At 48.9% G+C, this 21,719-nt stretch overlaps 1 protein-coding gene across 1 annotated transcript; it reads left to right on the forward strand.

The window, feature by feature from the left end:
- The first annotated feature begins 6,882 nt into the window (after positions 1 to 6,882).
- Positions 6,883 to 14,721, forward strand: LOC119657503 (putative aldehyde dehydrogenase family 7 member A1 homolog). The gene is made up of 3 exons (XM_038064438.1): positions 6,883 to 7,731; positions 13,606 to 14,043; positions 14,113 to 14,721. The coding sequence occupies exons 1-3, from the start codon at positions 7,096 to 7,098 to the stop codon at positions 14,671 to 14,673; spliced, it is 1,635 nt and encodes a 544-aa protein (XP_037920366.1). The 5' UTR covers positions 6,883 to 7,095; the 3' UTR covers positions 14,674 to 14,721.
- Positions 14,722 to 21,719: the final 6,998 nt, after the last annotated feature.

The raw sequence follows: 21,719 nt of genomic DNA on the forward strand, positions 1-21,719 counted from the left end.
TAGTTCAGCAGTTTCTGCCGTCCAGCAGTACATAGTAGGCTTGACCCGGCTTGCGTCTCTCTGGGATATGGAAACTTCAAAGGATGTCGTTATTCCGTTCATCACTGAATCTACGAAGTGCCCTCAAGCGCGACTCTGCCTATTCCAAGAGTTTCGACGAATCTCCCGATGCTCACACTTGCGACATTCCACGCGCAGGGGGAGCGCTGGGTTGATGCACGCCGACAAATAGCATCAACCATTTCAAATGCAATGGATTTCCAAGAAGTGTTCCAAAACTCACCAAAAATTCCGACGCAAGGCTACGTCAGGGTTGCTTCCTTGGCAGCCTGGACACCGGAACACCGGCGTGGTTGCGGGGTTTGAAACTGCGAACCCGTTCTCACTGGCATTTCAAAGATCCGTTTCCCTCTGTTTGGAGTCTGGGCAAGGCATGCCCTATTCAAGGGCCCTAGCGATAAAGTCACCGCCTATCAGCATTCGCCCCTCCGTGCCCAAAACGGCGTCCTCGAAAGGATCCGGCCTGCGTCGAAAGTTGGCCTTGGATGGGAGCAGTACCCAATAAGTCGAGACGGGTCTTTGCTCCGGTATTGCTCGCTGGTTAACACTAGATCAGCTTTTACTCCCGCAACGAACTGCACTAGCAACTGAGCGGTTGCACTTCGGTACATGATAATTTGTAGGAAGCGGATCATGCTCGCCGCGTCCTAGTCTTTTCTAATTCCGGCCTAAAAACTAGACACTGCCCTTTTTTTTTTTTTTTGAGGAGGTGGAAATCTTCAAAAGACACTGGTCTGGACACACCAGCGTGTGGGATTTTTACCCACTAAAACCACCCCCGACTCCCCCCCTACCCCGTGGAACCACCTTTAGGTATTACATCACGGGGCGGAGTTAGCTTACTTTAGCTAGGTCTCCTTCCGTCTTCCCGCGGGGTCCGTAACCGCGCTTTCCTCACTTCTTCTGTTTTTCGCAGTTTCTCCTGGATCACTGCGATCATGAAATTGATTGCATCCCAGTCTTCCTGGCAAGCTACCATTCTCCGGACAAAATTTTCCGGTGATAGCACCTCACCTAGAGTTTCCTCTAGGTTCCTCCTTTCTTCCACGAACCTAGGACATTGGAAGAATACTTGCGCTGGGTTTGTCGCTGGGTTTGTCGCAGTTTGGACAATTAGGCGAGGTGTCCAATTTAAACCTGTACAGGTATTGACGGTATCCTCCATGGCCGGTGAGAAACTGGGTGAGATTATAATTGATCTCCCCATGCTTTCTCTCCAGCCACTCCCTGATGGAAGGGATCAACCTGTAAGTCCAACGACCTTTTTCTGACTGGTTCCATCGCTGTTGCCACCTGCTTATGGATCTCTCTCTTTCGGCTTTTTTCACCTGCGATAAGGGAGAGATGGACCTGGTGTTATAAATGTTCATCATTTCGGTTGCCAGGATGTCAATTGGCATCATTCCCGAGATGATGAACGCTGCATCGTCTGAGACGGTCCTGAAGGCAGAACACACCCTTAAGGCTGTTCTTCTGTAAACCCTACTCAGTTTATATGCATTTCCCAAAACCTGCAGCGCGTTTCCCCAAACTGGGACTGCATACAGCATGATAGAACTCACCACCTTGGCTATGAGCAGCCTGCAAGTATGCCGCGGTCCTCCTACGTTCGGCATCATCCTTGCGAGAGCCATACTCGTGGTGGATGCTTTTTTACAAGTATGCTCTATGTGCTGCTTAAAATTGAGTTTTCCGTCTATCATCACCCCCAAGTATTTGATGGCCGGCTTGGAAGTGATGATATGATCCCCGATTCTGACGCAGGCGTAATTTCTTTTGCAGCGCTTAGTGATGAGGACCGCTTACGTCTTTTCCTCCGCGAGTGCCAGTCCAGCACTTTCCAGCCAAGCCTTAACAGCACTGATTGCTTCGCTTGAGTACAACTCAGCATCCTCGAGATGCTTTGCGAAAACAACCAGTGCTATGTCATCGGCGTAACCCACCACCGTGGCCTCCTCCGGAACCGGAAGGTTAAGCACATCATTGTACATGATGTTCCACAGTAGTGGGCCCAGTACAGAGCCCTGTGGGACACCCGCGGAGACAATGTACTCCTTGGGTCCATCATCGGTATTATACCACAATGTTCGCTCGTGCAAATAGCTATCTATGATAGTGGCAAGGTAGGTGGGAACACCAATCGTCGCCAGAGACTTTCGTATAAGGTTCCAATTGGCCGAGTTAAAAGCATTCCTCACATCCAGGGTGACCACCACACAATATTTGCTGGTAGAACCCCTTCCGTGAATTGCATTTTCGGCCAAGCCAGTAACCATTTTGATGGCATCAATGGTTGATCTGGCTTTGCGGAACCCATACTGCCTATCTGAAAGGCCGCCTTGGCTCTCGACGACTGGGAGTAGTCTATTATAAATAACCCGCTCCAACATTTTCCCCATAGTGTCTAGAAGACATATGGGTCTATAGGAGGACGGTTCCCCTGGCGGTTTGCTAGCCTTAGGCAGCAACACCAGCTTCTGCCGCTTCCACGTCGCTGGAAAGATACCCTCGGACATGCACGCTTCGAACAGCTCCGCGAACATATCCGGTCTACATTTGACGGCAAGTTTGAGCGCCTTATTCGGTATGCCGTCCAGACCCGGGGCTTTGCTGTCGCCTATTCGACTGCAGATCTCCAGCAGCTCGTCCCTGGTGACTGGTGGAAACGGCGTCACATTCAGGGGACGCTAGAAAGTGTTAGTACCCCACTCTTGCTGGGGAAATAACCCCTGGATTATTTTCAACAAGAGCATAGGGCACGTGATCTGCGGGGATGATCGGCCTCTGAATCGCCCCATCACGATTCTATAGGCGTTCCCCCACGGGTTTACGTCTGCTTCTAAACAGAGTTCCTTAAAGCATTCCCTCTTGCTCCGTTGGATGGCGAGCTTGAAGGTTTTGCCGGCTTCCTTATAGGCGCGCTCTTTTTGCCCTTGGTCGATTCTGCCTACCGCTCTTTGAGCGGCTCTTCTGGCTCGGTGACAGGCTGATCGAAGGCTGGCCAGTTCAGTATTCCACCAGTAGTTTGGTCTTCTACTGGGGAATGAGCACCTCTTCGTCATGGACGCGTCACACGCTTTGGCGATGCATTCGGCCACATGGACAGCTCGTTCCGTAGAGGCGCCTGCTTTATTAGGTTGGTCTAACCACACCTCCGTGAAGGTCTGCTCATCCAGAGCTTTAGCAGACCAGCCTGACATCTTTCTCGGTTTCGGGCATGATGATCTTATGCCCGGTGACTCCACCCATAGCCCAAAGAAGATTGCCTGGTGATCGCTGTGGGTGTAGTGGTTGCTGACACACCAAGCCATACCACGTGTCAGTGCAAGGTTGACAAAAGTTAGGTCTACGATTGAGGTAGACCCCCCTTTCTGAAAGGTCTTTACACATCCTTCGTTGGTCAGAACGACATCGAACTGTGCGAAAGTGTCTAATAGACTGCGACCCCTTGCATTTGTCTCTCTGCTACCCCACTCACGGGCCCAAGCATTGAAGTCACCAGCTATCACCCTTGGACTACGACCCCTTGCGTCGAGAACAAGGCTGTCAAGCATTTCCTCGAATTCGGGCAGTGTCAGGCTTGGTGGCGCGTAACAGCTGTACACATATACCCCGTTTATTTTCGCCCACACAAAGCCGCTGTATGTCTGATTCCCAGTACATTGGATGGCTTGTCGACCACATGCCCATATCGCCGCTCCACCAGACGAATCTATAACCCACACGTCACCGTGACGGTTTTTATAAGGTTCGCTAATGATGGCAATTTCCACCTCGGATTCGTAGATGGTCAGCTCGAGTAAATCTTGAGCGACCCTACAATGATTGAGGTTTATTTGAATAAACCTCATTTTTTCATTGAAGTCAGCGCCTTCCTAAATTCCGGGCATTTAGCACTTCGGGCAATATGCCGGTAATCCCGTCCCTCACTTCCTTCGCATAATAAGCATTTGGGGTCCCTATTGCACGCTTTGGCAATATGGCCTTTCTCCCCACACCTTCTGCATCGATCGGACCGATCAATGCCACTGGTGCATGCCTTCGCGAAATGACCAAACGCGAGGCACTTGAAGCACCTCTTTAGAGAAATCTGCTCTCTCAGACGGCAAACAACCCATCCGATTCGAACCTTCCCGGCCGCCAATAACTTCTGCGCGACGTCCACTGGCAATCGCAATGTGGCCGTCTGAGTATTGCCATAGGCTTTCCGCAAACTCACAATGGGCTCTTCGGCAAGTTCCTCCAAATTGAACTGTTCCATCAAGGCAGTGCAAATTTTTCCTTTGGATGTCACTTCATCGAGATCCTTGCACTGGATATAGACCTTATGTTTTTGGGTCCGTACTGTGACATTCTCCCCAAGTGAGCTCTTAACCTGAGCTCGGAAGCCATCAGTTTTCCCCAAGCTGTTTTTTTTTTCAGTTCAAATATGAGGTCACCCTTTTGGGTCCTTCGAATCTTGCTGACATTTCCGCTTAGATCCTTTAGGTCGGGGTCAGCTTTGACCTTTTTCAGTATCTCAGCGTAAGACAAACTTCCATTGCTGGAGATTACAATCGCTTCTACTTTGGTCCAACCACCTTTTTCATTCCCCTTGGATTTCGTCGAGTCGATTGCCGGAGCTCGCACTTCGGGGACCTGCTTTCTCTCTTCGGTGCCTTTAGTTCCGTTTTTCGGAACTATTTGTATGGCTTTTTTCCTCTTAGGCGCCTGTTGACTTCCCAGAGGAGCCACATCTCCTTCCCGCACTCTCTTGTTTGGTGGCAAGACGATTGCAACACGATTAAGTGTCACTTGGGTCGCTTGTGACACCGTTGGGGCAACAGATTTCGACTTGCCCTTGGAATTTTGTTCCTCCTGCTGCGATTTATTGTAGAGCACTCTAATTGCTCTCACCATATTTTTTATGGCTTGGTGGACGTTGTGCTTGTCCTTGATGAACTCAGACAGCTCCACTATTTTTGCACCAAGCTGTGTGAAGGGTAATTCCTGTGCTTCAGGGCTCTGCTCTCCATGATGATTCCTAACCAGATTACTAGTTTTAAATAGTCCTTCACATTTGGCATTCATTGACCTTCCCTCCGTTTTATCTTTTTTGATGTTTGGCATTGGCGGAGATCTCAAAGTTGACGAACTTCTTCTGAATGGGTCCTTTTCCTGGTCCTGGAGTACCTCCTGTTGCTGCTCCTCTTGAATATGTGCGGTCGATGTTGTTGCTGTTTTTGTTATCCAACGATCTGCTTTCAATTCACCCTTTTTCGGTTTTGTTACTGGTGTCCTTGGTAGAGTGGTACTTCGCTGAACACTTCCTCTTCCAAATCTAAAACACTTGTAGCATTAGATGCAACGGTGGCCAAGTTTTCCACCACCGAGGCACTGCGGTCTAGGGATATCGACGGCCGGGAGCCCGCTTGCTCACTCCCAAAAGCCGCCGGTACTGGGGTTCCGAGCCCCTGCACCGTAACTTTACTCCTTCTCAATTCGTCCATGTTGGTTTTATTTTCTGGGTGTCCTTCCCATAGCCATTTTGGTCCGCACACCAGAGATGAGCAAACACTAGCCCATGCACAGTCAGAAAGGAAAAGTGCATGAGCACACATTTACACATCAATAGGTATGCCCCAATCCGCCAGCTGGGGTCGCGCCTGATGGGAGATCTGGCCACTCCTCACAGGCTTGATGACCTACCTGGGCGCATCTAGAGCATGCTGCCCTCCTGTAGAGTCTCAGGCAAGTTGCAGATGTCTGTCCATAGTCCAGGCACTTGTAACACTTGGTGAGGGTTATCAGCATTTGTACCCTGCATACTACTCCGCTGTTAGGGAGTTTCCTCACATGTTGCTAGGCAACTTATACTACAACGGATTTTTGGCTTCGAGCATTCACAGAAGTGATACTTATCCGGGTATTGGTTACTTTTAGATATTCACTTCGACCTTTTCTGTAGGGCAGTCAAGATCTCGGATTTCTAGAGAGCTTATAGGCTCTAAACTAGAAACAAAAGCCTTCTTCCCTAGTGGGTCCTTGACCGCTTCGCAGAACGTGTTCTTGCTAGTTCTCTTCGGGCATAGTTCAACGGGAAGTCCGTTTTCGTCTGGAAGATACTTCTCCTCCATAGTCTTCGGGCTCTATTTTGTAGCGCATTTCGCTAAGAACTTCTGTAAATGTCCTTCCTTCCATCGGCTTAATGAGCAGAGCCAACTGTCTAATCCTTCTTCGTTTCCTCGCCTTTAGGCTTGGCTAGAATATTCTGAGACCACAATATCAAACAAGCCAAGTTTACGAGCAAACCAGAAAGATGCACGAAAATAAAGCACTTTTGGGTTCATCAGGTTTTTTTTTAATTAGTTCCAATAATATTGCATGTGATTTTAGATTAAAAAAATTAAGAAGATGTTGGCCATTCTTATCTCTTAACCTGCTTGCTCGCAGCTGAATTCAAAATCAACAATTAAAGTATCAAACAAATCTCTTTTTCGGAAAAATCCATCCATACTGGTATCCGCAACTGCCCTAAACCATAAGCAGATTCTAGCCCCACTTGTATCTCAGGCGCACATATTATCTTTGCAAAATATTCCTTTCTTCCTTATCAGATACTCGTAGTTAATTGTTTTAGATTTTCAATATAAATATGTATGAATATGTGTAACAACAAGCGCTGAAACGTTCATCAAAATAGAGGCGGCTGGTGGGCATATACGACAGAAATCTCAACTAATTCACTCTTATCAGAAAGTGGAAGAACTGTTGGCGACATCATCTTATTTGTGAAGCGAAAACAAAAATAACTTGCAGATAAGAGCTATCATTATCTACTCATAGTGGATGAAGACCATACCCTCAAACACAGGGAACGAGCCGGGTGCTATCTCGCTTGTTTTTCCAGCCATTCTAATCGAGATCAGGGGAAGAGTCGGGTTTTTCAGTCATAGTTGAAGCACATTTTCAATCTATCTTTGTATCGAAGATATTACCGGGATTTGAGTAGCTTTAAAAATCGAACAGTGACGTGAAAAAAGAAAGTAGTGCAAAATGATCCGCCTGCCAGCTATCACTAGCCTACTGGCCCGACATCAAAAACTCGCTTCAACAGCCGCATGCCTTCATACCACACCATCAACCCGATCCAAGGACTACCTCATCGACTCCCCATCCTACTCGTTTCTCAAGGACATCGGTTTGGAACGGACCAACCTCGGAGTGTACAATGGAAGCTGGTCAGCTTCAGGGACCACTGTGAAATCTATTGACCCTGGTTCTGGTCAAGTGATCGCTGAAGTAAAACAGGCCACACCAGCTGAAATGCAGGAATGTATTAAGACGGGGGTGGAGGCCTATAATACTTGGTGTGAGGTTCCTGCCCCAGTGAGAGGTGAAATCATTCGTCAAATTGGAGAGGAATTACGCAAGTATAAAGAGCCACTCGGGAAGTTAGTCAGTTTGGAGGTGGGAAAACCTGTTTCCGAGGGATTGGGAGAAGTTCAGGAATTCATCGATATTTGTGATTATGCGGTGGGACTGTCACGAATTTACGCAGGACAGGTCATCAGTTCGGAGCGAAAGAAGCACACTATTCTTGAAGCGTGGCGTCCACTTGGTTTGGTCGGTGTAATTTCAGCTTATAATTTCCCGAATGCGGTTTTTGGATGGAACGCTGCAATTGCAATGGTAAGATACTTTAGTTGTAGATAAAAATGGTTATTTAGTTCATATGTGTTGCCAAAGGAGTTAAGTCCTTGAGGGTTTAACGTGAGCACCTGTCTGGACGACTTAATCCCACAATCAGAGTCCCGCTGAGACAAGCAACAACGGTACCAGTCTATACCAAGCGCATGGCTTAGCATTCATACTGGTGGATGCAAGACATACCTAAATCTCTACCGGACTAAGGTGTATGGCACCCGTGTTGAAACGCAACACCACGCCGAGGCCCGAAGGTCTCTTCTCGCTTGAGCATAACCACAACCCCCATAAAACTTCCACTAGGGGGCCAACCGCAAACAACCGAGCTGCACAACAGGAGTTCACCCGAAGTATGAGAGTCCAGGGGCTATCCCGGTTCCCATGGTACCAGTATACCCCTGGTAAGGTTTCGTGACTAAATTGCCACTTCAGATGAGTCCCCGTGCCGACTCGTCTGATCGCCCTGATTAGGTCTTTGGAGCATTCGCCTACTGCATCACGGCCGGCAAGCCAAAGTGAGTACAGCGTCTCCCGGTGCCATCACTCTGGAGGTTCTCCTCAGCCATTTAGTTTTGGTTTGGCCGTCTTCCTCACCGCCACCTCTGAGCACCTGTTGCCAAAGGAGTGAAAAAAAATTTAAGCATAATTGACAAATCAAAACCCTTAAGCTTGACGCTCAAAACAGGGCTCTTCAGCGGATTCCTCTGCATAGCCGGCTGAAACTATTGCCAAGGGTACCTGAGTAGAGGATGTAGAAAAAAAGTAGAGTAGACCTTGTCCATTCATTTGCCCATCTGAAACTCAGGAGCTCCACATTTTTAATGTTTGCCGAGGAGTAAGCTCAAATCATAGACCCTTTGTCCCGTTCGCAATCGGGTTCGGCTCGTCGTGATCGGTTTCGCCATTTGGCTCTATCGAATGCCTGATCTGAGTGCAATCTCGAGGCTTTTAAATCCCCATCCACCGCATCAAGCCACCATTGTTTCGGCTTGCCTTTTGGTCGTTTACCATTGACTTCAATGTTCAGACCAATCTTTGCAAATGAATTCTCGTTAGCACGAATTGCGTGACCATACCATCGAAGACGCCTCCCTCGCAGTTTTTCCACGATCGATGCAACCCCATAACGATCGCGGATATTCTCATTTCGGATGTAATCAAAAGGTGTCACGCCACTAGTCCAACGCAACATCTTCGTCTCCATTACTGGAAGACGTCGTTCATTGCCTTGTATAATCGGCCAACACTCAGAACCATAGAGGGCGACAGGACAGACGACTTTGCGGTAAATTTTAGACCTGAAACGTGCGTTAATACGTCGATCACAAAGAACACCAGTTGTGGAACGCCACTTCATCCAGGGTGCGTTAAGGCCTGAAGCAATTTCATAACGCAGTTTTCCATTGGTACCAACATATTAAAATTAAAGTTCATCGTCACGGTTGTTGACTTTTTGGATGTCTGGTTGGGATCTTGGCTCTGAATTTCGACCGGACTAGTTGAAGCTGGGAGAAAGGCCACGCTGTCACCCCATCCCTAGGCTGGGAGGGACTTAGGTCTGCGATTCCGGGCAGATTCCCCACAAAACGTAGAATTTCCCAAACCTCCCTAAAAAGCTTAGTACTGATTAATCTACGGGTTTGGCCAGTGGTCGTCGACTTTATATTTTCTTTATCTCTCTGGACTGACGCTTTCTGGGAGTTGGGGAAGAGCACAAATAGCAGCCGGAGCATTGCCCAAAATCCCCATTGGGAAAATAGCCGCCAGACATCAGAAGGGAAGAGAAGCCCGAGCGCCTTCGTAACACCGGCAGCGGACCTACCCTTCAATGCTGAAGCAAAAACCCCTTCATCCCCTCTCGACCAAGACATACCGGACAGAACATAGCCTCTGACAAATCGTCTGGCTCGTCCAGCAGATTGAGTGGCTACAAGAGGAAATCCGGGAACTTAGGTTCGCACCGAACCACTGCACGGTTCGCTATTCAGCAACCGCGCCCAATGAAGACTCGCCGGGTCTCCAATGGTACAAGAATACCTGTATCACTCGTGCTGGAGCATCACATTTGCCATCTGCGAGTTCGGAGACTAACTACCGACCTGAACAGATTCTCCAGAAAAGTCAATTACCCGGACGACCACGTGGGTAAGATAGTGTCCGGATCGGGACAGAAGTTCTCAGGAGACATCTGCTGACAGAAGACACCCCGGGAGGGCAGTTTCACTCCCTGAGTCGGCATCTCCACTTGTTGTTAGCAGGACCTGCCCTAGAATGATATTGGCGTTGTCGCCGGAGGGCTGGTCTTCTGCTCTTGAATCGACTGTGGGACGAACTAATAGAGCGGTTCGATCAGCCTGTCTTCGGTGGAAATATCCGGAAGCTCATGAGCAGCCGGTTTCAGGGAGAAGGCGCGCCAATCTATGAGTATCTCCTGGCCATTCTTCAGCTATCCTGCCTATCCACGCCCCTTACCAACGACGAACTGCTCGATGTGCTACGAGCGCTTAGGAGAACTGTATTCAGACAGCGTCTTAGCACCGTAACGCAACTTCGCAGGCAACTGGAGGATTGTAGTTCCTGGATAGGGAAGAACGATCGAGGGGAAGGTTTACAACTTCTCGGACACCAAACCCTTCACTCCATCCCCCCCCCCCCCTTCCCGCCATCAACCCCATCGTGAGCGAATCAGATCTTACCCCTTCAAACGTTGAAAAAGTGAACAACCAGCTCGGAGCTATTTTGGCAGCTCCTTTGTGCTGGAACTGCCGTGAACCTGGCCACCGATGGGACCGGTGTCGCGCGCCCCGTAGGGTATTCTGCTACGGATGCGGCGCGTCTGGCACTTATAAACCTGCCTGCCCTGTGTGTGCATCAAAAAACAGCCCGAAGGGGAGCACCCTACCATCAACGGCTTCCTAACGTCAGCGATTCCAGAACATAGGAGACACCGTATCAATTAATTCACAAATTTGTCATGTCCGTATTCCGTCTCTATCAGCAGGCATAGTTCCTTCGCAATGCAGGGTTGCATTTAACGTCTGTAGTGCCTCTGAATCTGTCAAGGCCATAACGTATTCTAAAGATAACTTTATGAAAGTAACCGCAACACCCAACTCGGATTCGTCAATGAGCATTGTAGCCAATACTGGCAATTAAGGTAAACTTTCAATAAGTTCTAATACACCTATTACGCCCTCAATCCCTTCGTCAGATTTGCCTGAGGAGGAGACATATGGACACGTACCTAGGCACTGGCTCCCGTACCATATTCAGCTGCGGAAGTATCAGAAATTTCGAGAGCGAATTATGGGCATCTCGGAGCTGCATGATACCGACCCGCTTAAGCGTTCCACTCTCCGCGTCCGCGCCTACTGGGCTACAGGAAAAAGGGCACATCAATTCCTTTCGTCGGTAGTGTTGGCGGGCAAGCCGAAGGAAGACTTACGACCATATGCGAACATCACCCTTTGGGGTAAGGATGTACTGGGCCTGATGGACACCGGAGCTTCACTGAGTTGTACCTCCGCTGAACTGGCTGAGCAAGTCCTACGTGAAAAAATTAGTTCACATCCGAAAATTACGCCTCACGGTAAAGACGGCAGGTGGGACTCCTCATTCCGCACTAGGAAAGGTTTCTGCTATGGCCAGGTTCAAGGGATCTACAGCTGACCTGGAGTCCTGGAGGGATCATCCCTAGCCTTAGTCAAAGTCTGTATTTGGGAGTTGATTTTGTTCCCGCTTTTAATTTGGCACCTGGCCTTTTTCTGACAAACGGTATTCCGTCTTCGCAAGGTTCTGGAACTTTGGAGACTGTCGATGATACCTGTGGCCAGCGGCATGTTCTGTTGCTCGTGCAGGAGCGAAACCTATGTTTCCGTCTTTCACGAAACAAGGATTAGGACGCACATCGTTGGTATTGCATCACTTTGATGTAAGAGATACCAAACCGATCAAACAACGTTACTATCCGGTATTGCCAGCTGTGGAGAAGTTTTTGTACGTGGTGGTAGATCTTCTGTTAGAAATGGGGGTCGTCAAGAAGTCGCAAAGCGCTTGGACTTTCCCAATGGTGGTTGTCCTGAAACCAGGCGAGGTGCGAATGTATGAAAGTTAATCTCTGCACGGTAAAGGGTGCTTATTTCTTGCCGCTCGTTGATGGGATCTTGAGTCGGTTGCCTAAGGCTCAATACAATTCTGACCTTAAGGACACCTTCTTGCAGATACCTTTTGATGACACGTCAAGGGATAAGAACGCCTTCGTCATCCCAGGTAGACCCTTACATCAGTTCACCAAAAAGCCCGTCGTATTGTGCAATGGAACGTTGTGTGAGTTAATGGACAAGGTGATTCCAATCCATCTGAGGGATCAAGTGTTCGTCTATCTGGTTGATTTGTTGGTCGTATCTGAGACTTTCAAGGAGCACATGCTCATCCTTTAACAGGTTGAAGCTCATCTAAAAAGGGTTTGACTATCAATGTGGAGGAAAGCCATCTCGACGGAAGGAGGTGAAGTACTTGAGGCATATCATCGGATATGAAGTAGTTCGAACGGATCCTGGCAAAATAAAGGCCATTGTGGCTACCAAAATCAGTGAGACAATTGCGTCGATTCTTGGGTGTCTGCGGCTGGTGCCCTAGGTTCATCCGCGACTTGGCAGCTGTTACAACTCTTCTGACCAATATGCTATGTAAGGGTCGGCGGTTCGAATGGACCGATGGTGGGCTCCAAGCCTTTCATCAACGGATACTGCATAATACAGGCATCACCAAACCGTTATCTATACATTGCGACGCCAGCAAAGACGGAATAGGTGCGGTTCTCGTCCAAATAAGACCTGAAGGAGACGAGGTCTCTATTACATTTATGTCGCAGAAACTTAACGTAGCGCAACACAATTACATTATAACAGACAGGAGTGCCTGGCTCCCGTGCAAGCCATTAGGAAGTTCCGGGCTTACGTGGAAAGGCATGAATTTGAAGTAGTCACTGATCACGCTTCACTCAAATGGCTGATGAGCCAAAGTGATCTGAGTGGTCGTCTTGCACGATGGGCATTGAAGCTCCAAGGTTTCAAGTTCACCATCAAGCATCGCAAAGGAACACAGAACGTCGTTCACTGACACTTTGTCCCGCGTTCATGGTACTGATGCCTTCGAGATGTCAATGCTCAGTGACGAGGAAACTACTGAACTCTCTCTGCGGAATATCTCCTATTGGTAGCTCGAATCCAACGGGTCCACGGTCCACGGGTCCACGGGTATATCTATAAAAGCACGCCTCGAGAAATACAGGAAGCTTCGAGTTGGAAAATTGGAGTTTCCGGGGGGGTTGACAGAGGGTTTGATTAAGTGACTTCATGACTACTCCCTATCTGCTCATGGGGGGTTTGATGTGACCCTACATCGTCTAAAAATCGAGTACTTTTGGCCACTTTTGGCTGAACAAATAAAGTGATACGTGGACAGTTGTACCACGTGCAGGACCATGAAGGCACCCAATCAAGCGCTTCGCCCTCCTATGGTTCCCACTCCATTCCTAGATAGGCCATTCCAGAAGTTGTTCATCGACCTTATTGGTCGGTATCCACGAAGTAAGTCGGGAAACGTCGGAGTTATCGTCGTGCTTGATCACTAAACGAAATTCGTTTTCACGGAGTCGTCTCCGACGCTTCGTAGCTGAAGCTGTAACCCGATTTGAATCGGTGTTGACGGACAATGGGGTCCAATTCCATTCCACTCACTTCGGTCGGATGATGAAGCAAAAGGGCATTGAACACGTGATCCATAATAGCCGCCATACGGGCTTATGTCTCTCGTTGCCCTAACGATTACTCACTAATAACTTCTCAATCATTTCAGGCTGTTGGAAATAGCGTACTATGGAAAGGAGCATCATCAACAGGACTCGTATCTATTGCGACCACTAAAGTTATTTCCGAAGTATTCAAAAGAAACGACTTGCCTCCTATAGCAATATTATGCCAAGGAGGGGCTGATGTTGGATCTGTTCTAGTTCAAGACAACCGTGTCAAATTGGTATCCTTTACTGGAAGCTGTGCCACTGGTCGAGAAGTTGGCATTGAAGTCCAAAAAAGGTTTGGTAAAAGTATCCTTGAGCTAGGAGGCAACAATGCCATGATTGTGAACGATGACGCAAACGTTGAGATGGCCTTGGAGGCTGCGCTTTTCGGCAGTATTGGTACCTCAGGACAACGATGTACTACAACTCGTCGGATAATTGTCCATGAAAAGATCTACGATAAATTCCTTACCACCCTTAAGGACCGATATAAGTTGGTATGTATAGCCTGATGTATAAATATTGCTGCGAATTATCTTCAATAACCCGATTGTATCTTATAACAGGTTATGAAAAGGGTTGGTCACCAATTGGAGCCCAATACCCTCATCGGCCCAGTTCACTCTCAAGCAACCATTAGCAGCTACAAAGAAACCCTGGAAGAGGTAAAGCAGCTGGGCGGCAAAATCGAATTCGGCGGTAATGTGATAGACCGTCCAGGATTCTTTGTTGAACCTACCATAGTATCCAATCTGCCCCACAACTCTCCAGTGGTCCATAAAGAGACATTTGCTCCAATAGTTTACGTCCTCAAATCGAAATCCCTCGAAGAAGCAATCGAATGGAATAACGAAGTAGAACAAGGACTATCGTCATCCGTATTCACCCAAGATATCAACAAAGCCTTCCAGTGGATCGGTGCTAAGGGTTCCGATTGTGGTATTGTCAACATCAACACAACAACGAATGGAGCTGAAATTGGCGGAGCATTTGGTGGTGAGAAGCAGACCGGCGGTGGTCGGGAATCAGGATCTGATGCATGGAAACAGTATTGCAAACGTGCCACTATTACTGTCAATCACTCAGGAGAATTGGCTCGGGCACAAGGAGTTGTTTTTGAAGTCTGATTAAGTCCGTCATTTATATTTGTTGAATAAACCGTTTATATTCATAAATTCCATGGGTTCTTGCAATAGCTTAGGAACTTCATTCTGAGGCAATGAACATAAGCCCTCAACCACGCCATCCCTGCCACCATCGTTACGCATTCATTGAATTTCAGCTCTCTCCAGAAATCGCTCTAGACCTAGGGACTTTTGGGCGATCACTCGGTCGGTCGGACATCCTACAATAGTGGCTTCAACTGTAGGTATTGGCACAGCTATCAATGGTACTTAAGTAGGTATCAGTGCTTGCTCCGAGGAGCCTAATTAGAGCTTTGTTTTTCCGTTTAGATACCACAAACTCCTAAGACCATGACTAATGTGGAAAGAGCAAGGGGAACAAAATCCAGTCCACTCAGATCTTCAGAGCCAGCCCGAAGGATAGCAGCTCCCCCACCCTGCAACTAAAGATACCTTTTGAGGTCTCCAAAGAATTGTTTACTTTGTGTGCCTAAGGGTTTCTCCCTCGTCTCCGCAACTTCATGAATGCGAATTGTAGAGTATGTCCAGTCTGACATCGCAAGAATCCTGTACAAAAGCTATCGAAAGACAGTGACTATTAAGAGGACTCCACCCTTGGCAGCCGTCAGCGGGTCGCTTGAAATGTAATGACGAATCCTAGCAGATCATATAACTCCCGCTCTGATCCCACATGGAGTTCTTTAAAATTTAATTCTTCATTTTTTCCTCTGCATTACGGATTAAATAATCCCACACGGCTGGTACTGCATACCCTCCAAGGAAGGTTCTGACTTACAACCACCCTCATTAGCGGGGTAATGCATACAAACTGGTAGCTAGAGAAGTTCATTAGGAGCCTTTCGACTTTTTATGAAATGAAGAGATCCTACTTACCGATTCCTGTAAACTCGCAGATGCCTACAATATCCAGACAAAAGTTCAGCCAGGACCGCTACCATAAGTCGTGCCATATCTTCCAAGAGCTCGATGAAAGCACCGACTGGGTGCAGGTCATCACCCGGCTTCGTCGACCAGAAGACCTTTACATTTCTGACTCCAAACTGCACTTCGCAGTCGTTTTACCAATGCCTCCAGGCCCTCCCCATTAATGCGGGGTAGAAAAATTTCGCTATTCACCACTCAATCGTTCTTAGGGATCCTGAGGTCAGGGAGGATGGAGACACACGAATTGGATAATGTTGACCTTATTCATACAAATCTTTGGCGCCCAGATGCGAGCTATCGGTGTTGGCCGTTACGTATTCTTAAGCGTCGCTGATCTTAGCGACTCAAGAACCAAAAAAAACCCTGAATAATTGGTTCCCACAGGCTTTGCCATGGAACCCACTGACCACCTGGGAGGAATCAAATTAGGGGGATACATTCCCTCTGTTCTCTATTTCCGTTGAAGAAATGCTCAATTACTAACCATCGGCGCCACCCGTTAGTGACTTCTGGCTACGTCATTGGCGCCTGCAAACAGTTGCATAGGTTCCTTGGCGTTCGAACCATTGCATATTCCACTCCTTTGATTTTGGCGCTTGTTCGTTAGAGGACAACGACGATGACGGTTACGGGGTAAAGCACTGTGACTGGTACTCGCGACATCCAGTTCAAAGACAATGCTTTCCAGGCTAGGAACCGCTAGTCCGTCTACCGCCTCCTTCCCGGTGGTTTCTGTTATTAGTTACAGCACAGTAGTTGTTCGGGGGCTACTGTCTCCTCGCTGGATGCCAGCGTCCTCCAATGATCCGTCTGTCATCAAAATCTCTGCTTCTACCGTCATTGTCCGGCCTTATTTTAAAAAAATTTTAGTCCATGCCTTGGTCCCACGGCTAATCTGGAAAAAATATCCAGCTATCCCGGTCGCTTGATTAAGAGTCTTACTTGGAACGTGCCCAAGATACGGAGACTCCAAATATTAGGGACGAAGGTCCCCAATGGCCACGCAACCCTTGGCGTATGCTGTTCCACTTTGGCTTCTGTCGTAGTAGTACCTTTTTTAGTGCAGGGACGACAATGGTTTTATTGCGTCGAGGGGCGTGGTTTCACTCTTTTCCTTTCTTCTTTCTCCCCTTCGGTCATCTGGTTCCGCTTCAGTGTTCCGCCTCCCTTCACTCACGCTGACGCTGGGTGACCGTACTCCCGCTGCTTCGAGAAATGTGGTAGCTAAGAACTTTTGAAAACGTTCTGGTTGCAGCGGCTCCCGGACAGCACCCGCGCTATCTTGGCCTGCGCGGATTCGGGGTCGCTAGAGGTGCTGACAGTTGCCGCCGACAAAGTCCACGAGGAGACTACCGTCAGGAGGTGGACCCAGTTTCCAAGCTTACAGCAACAGTCAGTACTTTGCCTTCGGGAAGTAGATCTCGATCGCAATCACGGCCGAGGTCTACTTCCCGAAAAGGGTGTTCAGGTAGTCGCACGCCGGGACCATAATTGACCGACAATTTGTTGGTACCACCGTAAATTGAAGTCTCAAGCGACTAAATTTACCACCGAATGCGATTTCAATACGTTTTGACACACCTTTCGAAATCTTGTGCAACGCATCGCAGACATTCCAGAGATTAATCCACTCTGTCCTACGAAACTTAAGCCTTCAAGTCAGGGAATTCCTTTCATCAACGGGAGGGGAGGGGAGGAAGGGAGTTGTCAGCTCAGGGAACCGCTTGCCATCCGACCCCTCCGCTGGTCGAGTTCAATCTTCGTCGCCATAAGAAGAGCCCGAACACAATGCGCAATACGATTCCAGCTGCCAGCGCCATTCAGCATCTCTCTGGCAATGTTGTCTGAAGAGAGCTCCACTGTGTCTGCATAACGCTGCTGACGAAAGCCGTCCCACCTCTCGCAAGAGAAAAAGGTGTGTTCAGCGTTCAGTGTTCTCCATTGTAGAACACACAATCAGGAGATCGCTCCTTCCCAGTCAATTCCCGCTTAGAAGTTAGGTAAGGAAGTAATCAATCTCACGGTGCTTTCGGTTCAACCACGGGTCTAAATTGTCGATGAGTCGCGCAGTCCATCTGCCCTTTGGCTCGTTTTTCTCAAGAAAGTTGCCACTCGGTAAGGGTGCATTGATGTTTTTCACGGGCAACAATCTCTCTTAAGTTCTCGCTCTCACGGCGGTAGACAGTTTTACGTTCCTTGGCAAGGAGGGCAACGGGGATCACTCCCGCGAACACCATCACCGCCATTTCTAAGACAGTGTGATAAGTAGACACCACTCGCAAAGCTCCCCGCCTCTGCACTTGAGCAAGGCGCTTACGATGCACCTCCTTGCCAAGGGCATCAGCCCATACCTCATCTTCAAGTCGAACATTAAACCAGGCGCGACTCTTCGGGGATATCGAGTCTCAGCAACTATCATAAGAAGCATTCCAGAGGTCCGACCATAGGATCAATCCCTGTGCTTCCATCCTCCTTTGGCCCTCTAGCGTCTCATACAGCAAGGAGATTTCTGATAATCCCTCAATACCCGGAAGAGATAGTTTGGCACGTGAAATGAGTTTTCTAATGTACCTAACATATCTGTCCATCTTACGGAATTGAAGGCATTTCTAACATCAAGCGTTATGAGGAGCACTATCCGTCGAGATCGGCGGTTGTGTGCCTTGGCTCAATGAACCGCATCTACCACCTCCATAACAGCATCCACTGTTGATCTCCCTGTTCTGAACCCGAACTGCCTTGGGGATAAGTCCCCGGCAGCGCGGATAGCTTCAGTGATGAGCTCCTCGGGCACTTTTCCGGCCGTGTCAAGCGTACACAGCGGTCGGTATGCTGACGGGACCTCCGGGGGTCCTTTACCCTTGCTGATCAGCGCGAGTCTGGCCACGACAAGGAAAAATGTCCTTCTTCAAGCAAGTGTAAAACGCCTCAAGCAGCAATTCTGGCCGTTGGCGGAACACCAGTTTGTAAACTTCCGCCGGGATGCCATCAGGATCTGGCACAATCCTCGACGCTTTCCGCACTTTTGACATCAACCCGCACAGGATGTCTTGGGATCAATGCTCGCACAATGCGGTCCATCTGGTCGGTACTTAGAATGCAGAGCCTCCGCAGAGCCCCGATTTTCCGGGTGACAAACTTATAGCCAAGTCCACATTCACCTCGTTGACAATGTTCTGCCAGCCGCGAGCTTGGCTTTTATTTATAGCACTGCGGAGCCTCCTTTTTGTTGATCTATACTGTACCTTTATGGCGCATGCCTCCTCGTTGGCGTGCAAACGTTATGCCAAACGGTGGAGCTTATGACACTCCCTTCGTAGAACGGCAATTTCTGCCGTCTACCAGTAGATAGAAGGCTTGCCACGCCTGGGGCCCCTCCGGGGCATGGAAGCCTCACACGTCGTCGTTATCAGATTCATCACTAAATTTACGACGGTGTCAGCTGCGACACTACCACACCCCGGAGCTCTAAAGAAGGTTATCCCTAAACACCGGATCCAGACAAACCCGTTTCCTCGGCTTTCGGCAAGAACTTGAAGTCGGCCGTCGTCGCCAACCCAGGTGGCAGCGGTGCCTGATAAGTCGAGATGCCATGAAGCCGGGTCCTTGCTTCGGTAATTCTTTTTTTTAAATGACATTCTGCCGTTCCTTTCATGACACTCTGCTCTCCACTCCTGTGGCGAGGTCTAAACTGAATGGAGAGTGCCGGTGGCGTCATCTGTCCGCTGGTATTCGGAACGAATCCTGCCGCGCCACATCACTCCGCCCCCAGATGAAACCGAGGGGTTTCAGCGACCGAATCCGGGACTGTGTTCCCCATCAGTCCTTGAAGCGAACGCGCCGTTGTTTAGGGATGCACACGGACTTCAGCCTGGACAGGGAGACCACCTTTTTGTGTCCACCGATCTCGAGCTGGAAGAAATGTTCTCCCCGCTCGAGAACGTGTGCGTACACGTGTCCAGTTCGCATAGCCAGGTGCGGACGAGTGTTGGGTGGGAGGAGTGGCCTTGATGCTTCGGAGATTGTCTCTCATTAGACGCACCAACCCCGACTCTGTGAGACCCGATCTCTTGTCGAAGACCGGATCACTTGGGAGTCTCGGGTTCTCCCCGTATACCAGCTGCGTGGGGCTGACAGCAAATTTCTCTCGGCGGGTTGTACGTACGACGAGAGGCAAAATTTGGGTCCAGGACGGATAGTCGCGTGCCAAATTGGTGGCTTTCAACATCCGGTGTCAAGGTTCTAGCATCCCATTGGATTGCGGGTGGTATGCAGTAGTCCGCTGGTGTTTAAACCCCAGGAGTTTGCCTAACTCCGAGAAAAGGTGGACTCAAATTGCATTCCCTGGTCAGTGATGACCACTGCAGGGACGCCAAAGCGAGGTATCCACTCTCGACAGAGGGCTTCGGCACAATATTGCGCCGCAATGTCTTTCAGAGGTATTGCCTCAGGCCACCGCGTAAACCTGTCGATGATTGTGAGGCAAAACTTGAAACCGTGCGAGTCTTGCAAAGGCCCTACTATGTCGAGGTGTATTGTGTAGAACCGCTTGGTGGTGCGGAGGAATGAGCCCACTTCTTTCCTTACATGCCTGGTAACTTTATATTTTTGGCATTCGATGCACTCTCTAACCCAGGAGTTGACATCCCTGTTCATGGAGGGCCAGAAGTATTTCTCGGTGACTAACCGATTTATTGACCTGATGCCTGGATGCGCTAAGTCGTGAACCACGTGGAACACTTCCTTGGGAAAGGTGGCCGGAATGTATGGCCGAGGTCCCTTTTCCGAGTCTTCGCAGCAGAGAGAGAGGTTCCTGCCGAATATGGGCAACTCCCGAAATTTGTATTTGGGGTTGGATTTGAGGCTCTGAAGTGCTGCGTCCTCCTGCGCCTTGGCAATAGCCGGGAAGTCGAGTGAGGCGGGGATGTTAACTTTGGAGACACGAGACAAAGCGTCAGCAACTATATTGTCCTTGCCGGACACGTGCTGTATGTCGGACGTGAACTGGCTTATAAAGCTCAGATGTCGAAGCTGACGAGGGAACGCATATGCGAGAGGTTTATGGTTCGTGAACACTGTGAACGGCCTGCCTTCAAGGGAGAAGCGGAAGTATTTGAAGCTCAAGTACGCGGCAAGCAGTTCACGACCGTAGGTACTGTAATTCCGTTCACCGGGGTTCAACTGCCTAGAGAAGAAGCTCAACGACTGCCAGACGTGCGTCACCTTTTGGTGAACGGCGGTGCGGTGTCAGAGGCATCGACAAAAACGGCTAGAGATGCATCTTGCAGAGGAAATGCCAAGAGTGTAGCATCAGCCAGTTTCTGTCGGGATTTATTGAACGCGCGGACAGCCTCTTCAGACCACACGATCCCTCAGGTGTCCTTAGTTTTGAGGCCAGACAAATACGCGTTCAAAACGACTGGTCTTTGGCGCTTTGGGCAGGAAGCGACGGTAGAAGTTTAGCATGCCCAAGAACCTCCGCAAATCCTTTACAGTTTTCGGACGCGGGAAGCTTGTAATCGCTTACACCTTATCTGAGTCGGGCTGTATTCCTTCAGGGGAAATGGAGTGACCAAGGAATTTCACCTGTATTTGAAGGAACTTACATTTCTCAACGTTTAGGCCTCAAGGAGGCGTTGAAAAATGCACACTAGATGGGCTAAGTGCTCAGACTCTGAGGAAGATCATCCAAATATACGAAACAGAAGTCAAGGTTTCGCAGGACCGAGTGGAAGGTTTGCGCCGCATTGCACAATCCGAAAGTCATCCGGGTGAACTCGAAGAGTCCAAAGGGTGTGCATATTGCCGTCTTTGGAATGTCTTCTAGAGCTACAGGTATTTAATGATAAGCCTCGATTAAGTCCAAGGTCGAAAAGATGCTACATAGTAGGACCTTTGCGAGACTCCTTGTACTGTTAATTTGCGAACAAATCGCAGAAAAGAGAAATATGTTGAAGAATGCAATCCAATCAATACTACTCGTCGTGAAATAGCTCGCGCAAATTCTGTATTAATTAGTTATTTTGACGATTTTTCCCACAACCACCGCGGTTATGTGTCACACCTCCTTCGTAATTTCCAACCAAATGCAGCAAAACATAGTT

This window comes from Hermetia illucens, chromosome 5 (genome assembly GCF_905115235.1).
Source record: "Hermetia illucens chromosome 5, iHerIll2.2.curated.20191125, whole genome shotgun sequence".
NCBI classification, from domain to species: Eukaryota; Metazoa; Arthropoda; class Insecta; order Diptera; family Stratiomyidae; genus Hermetia; species Hermetia illucens.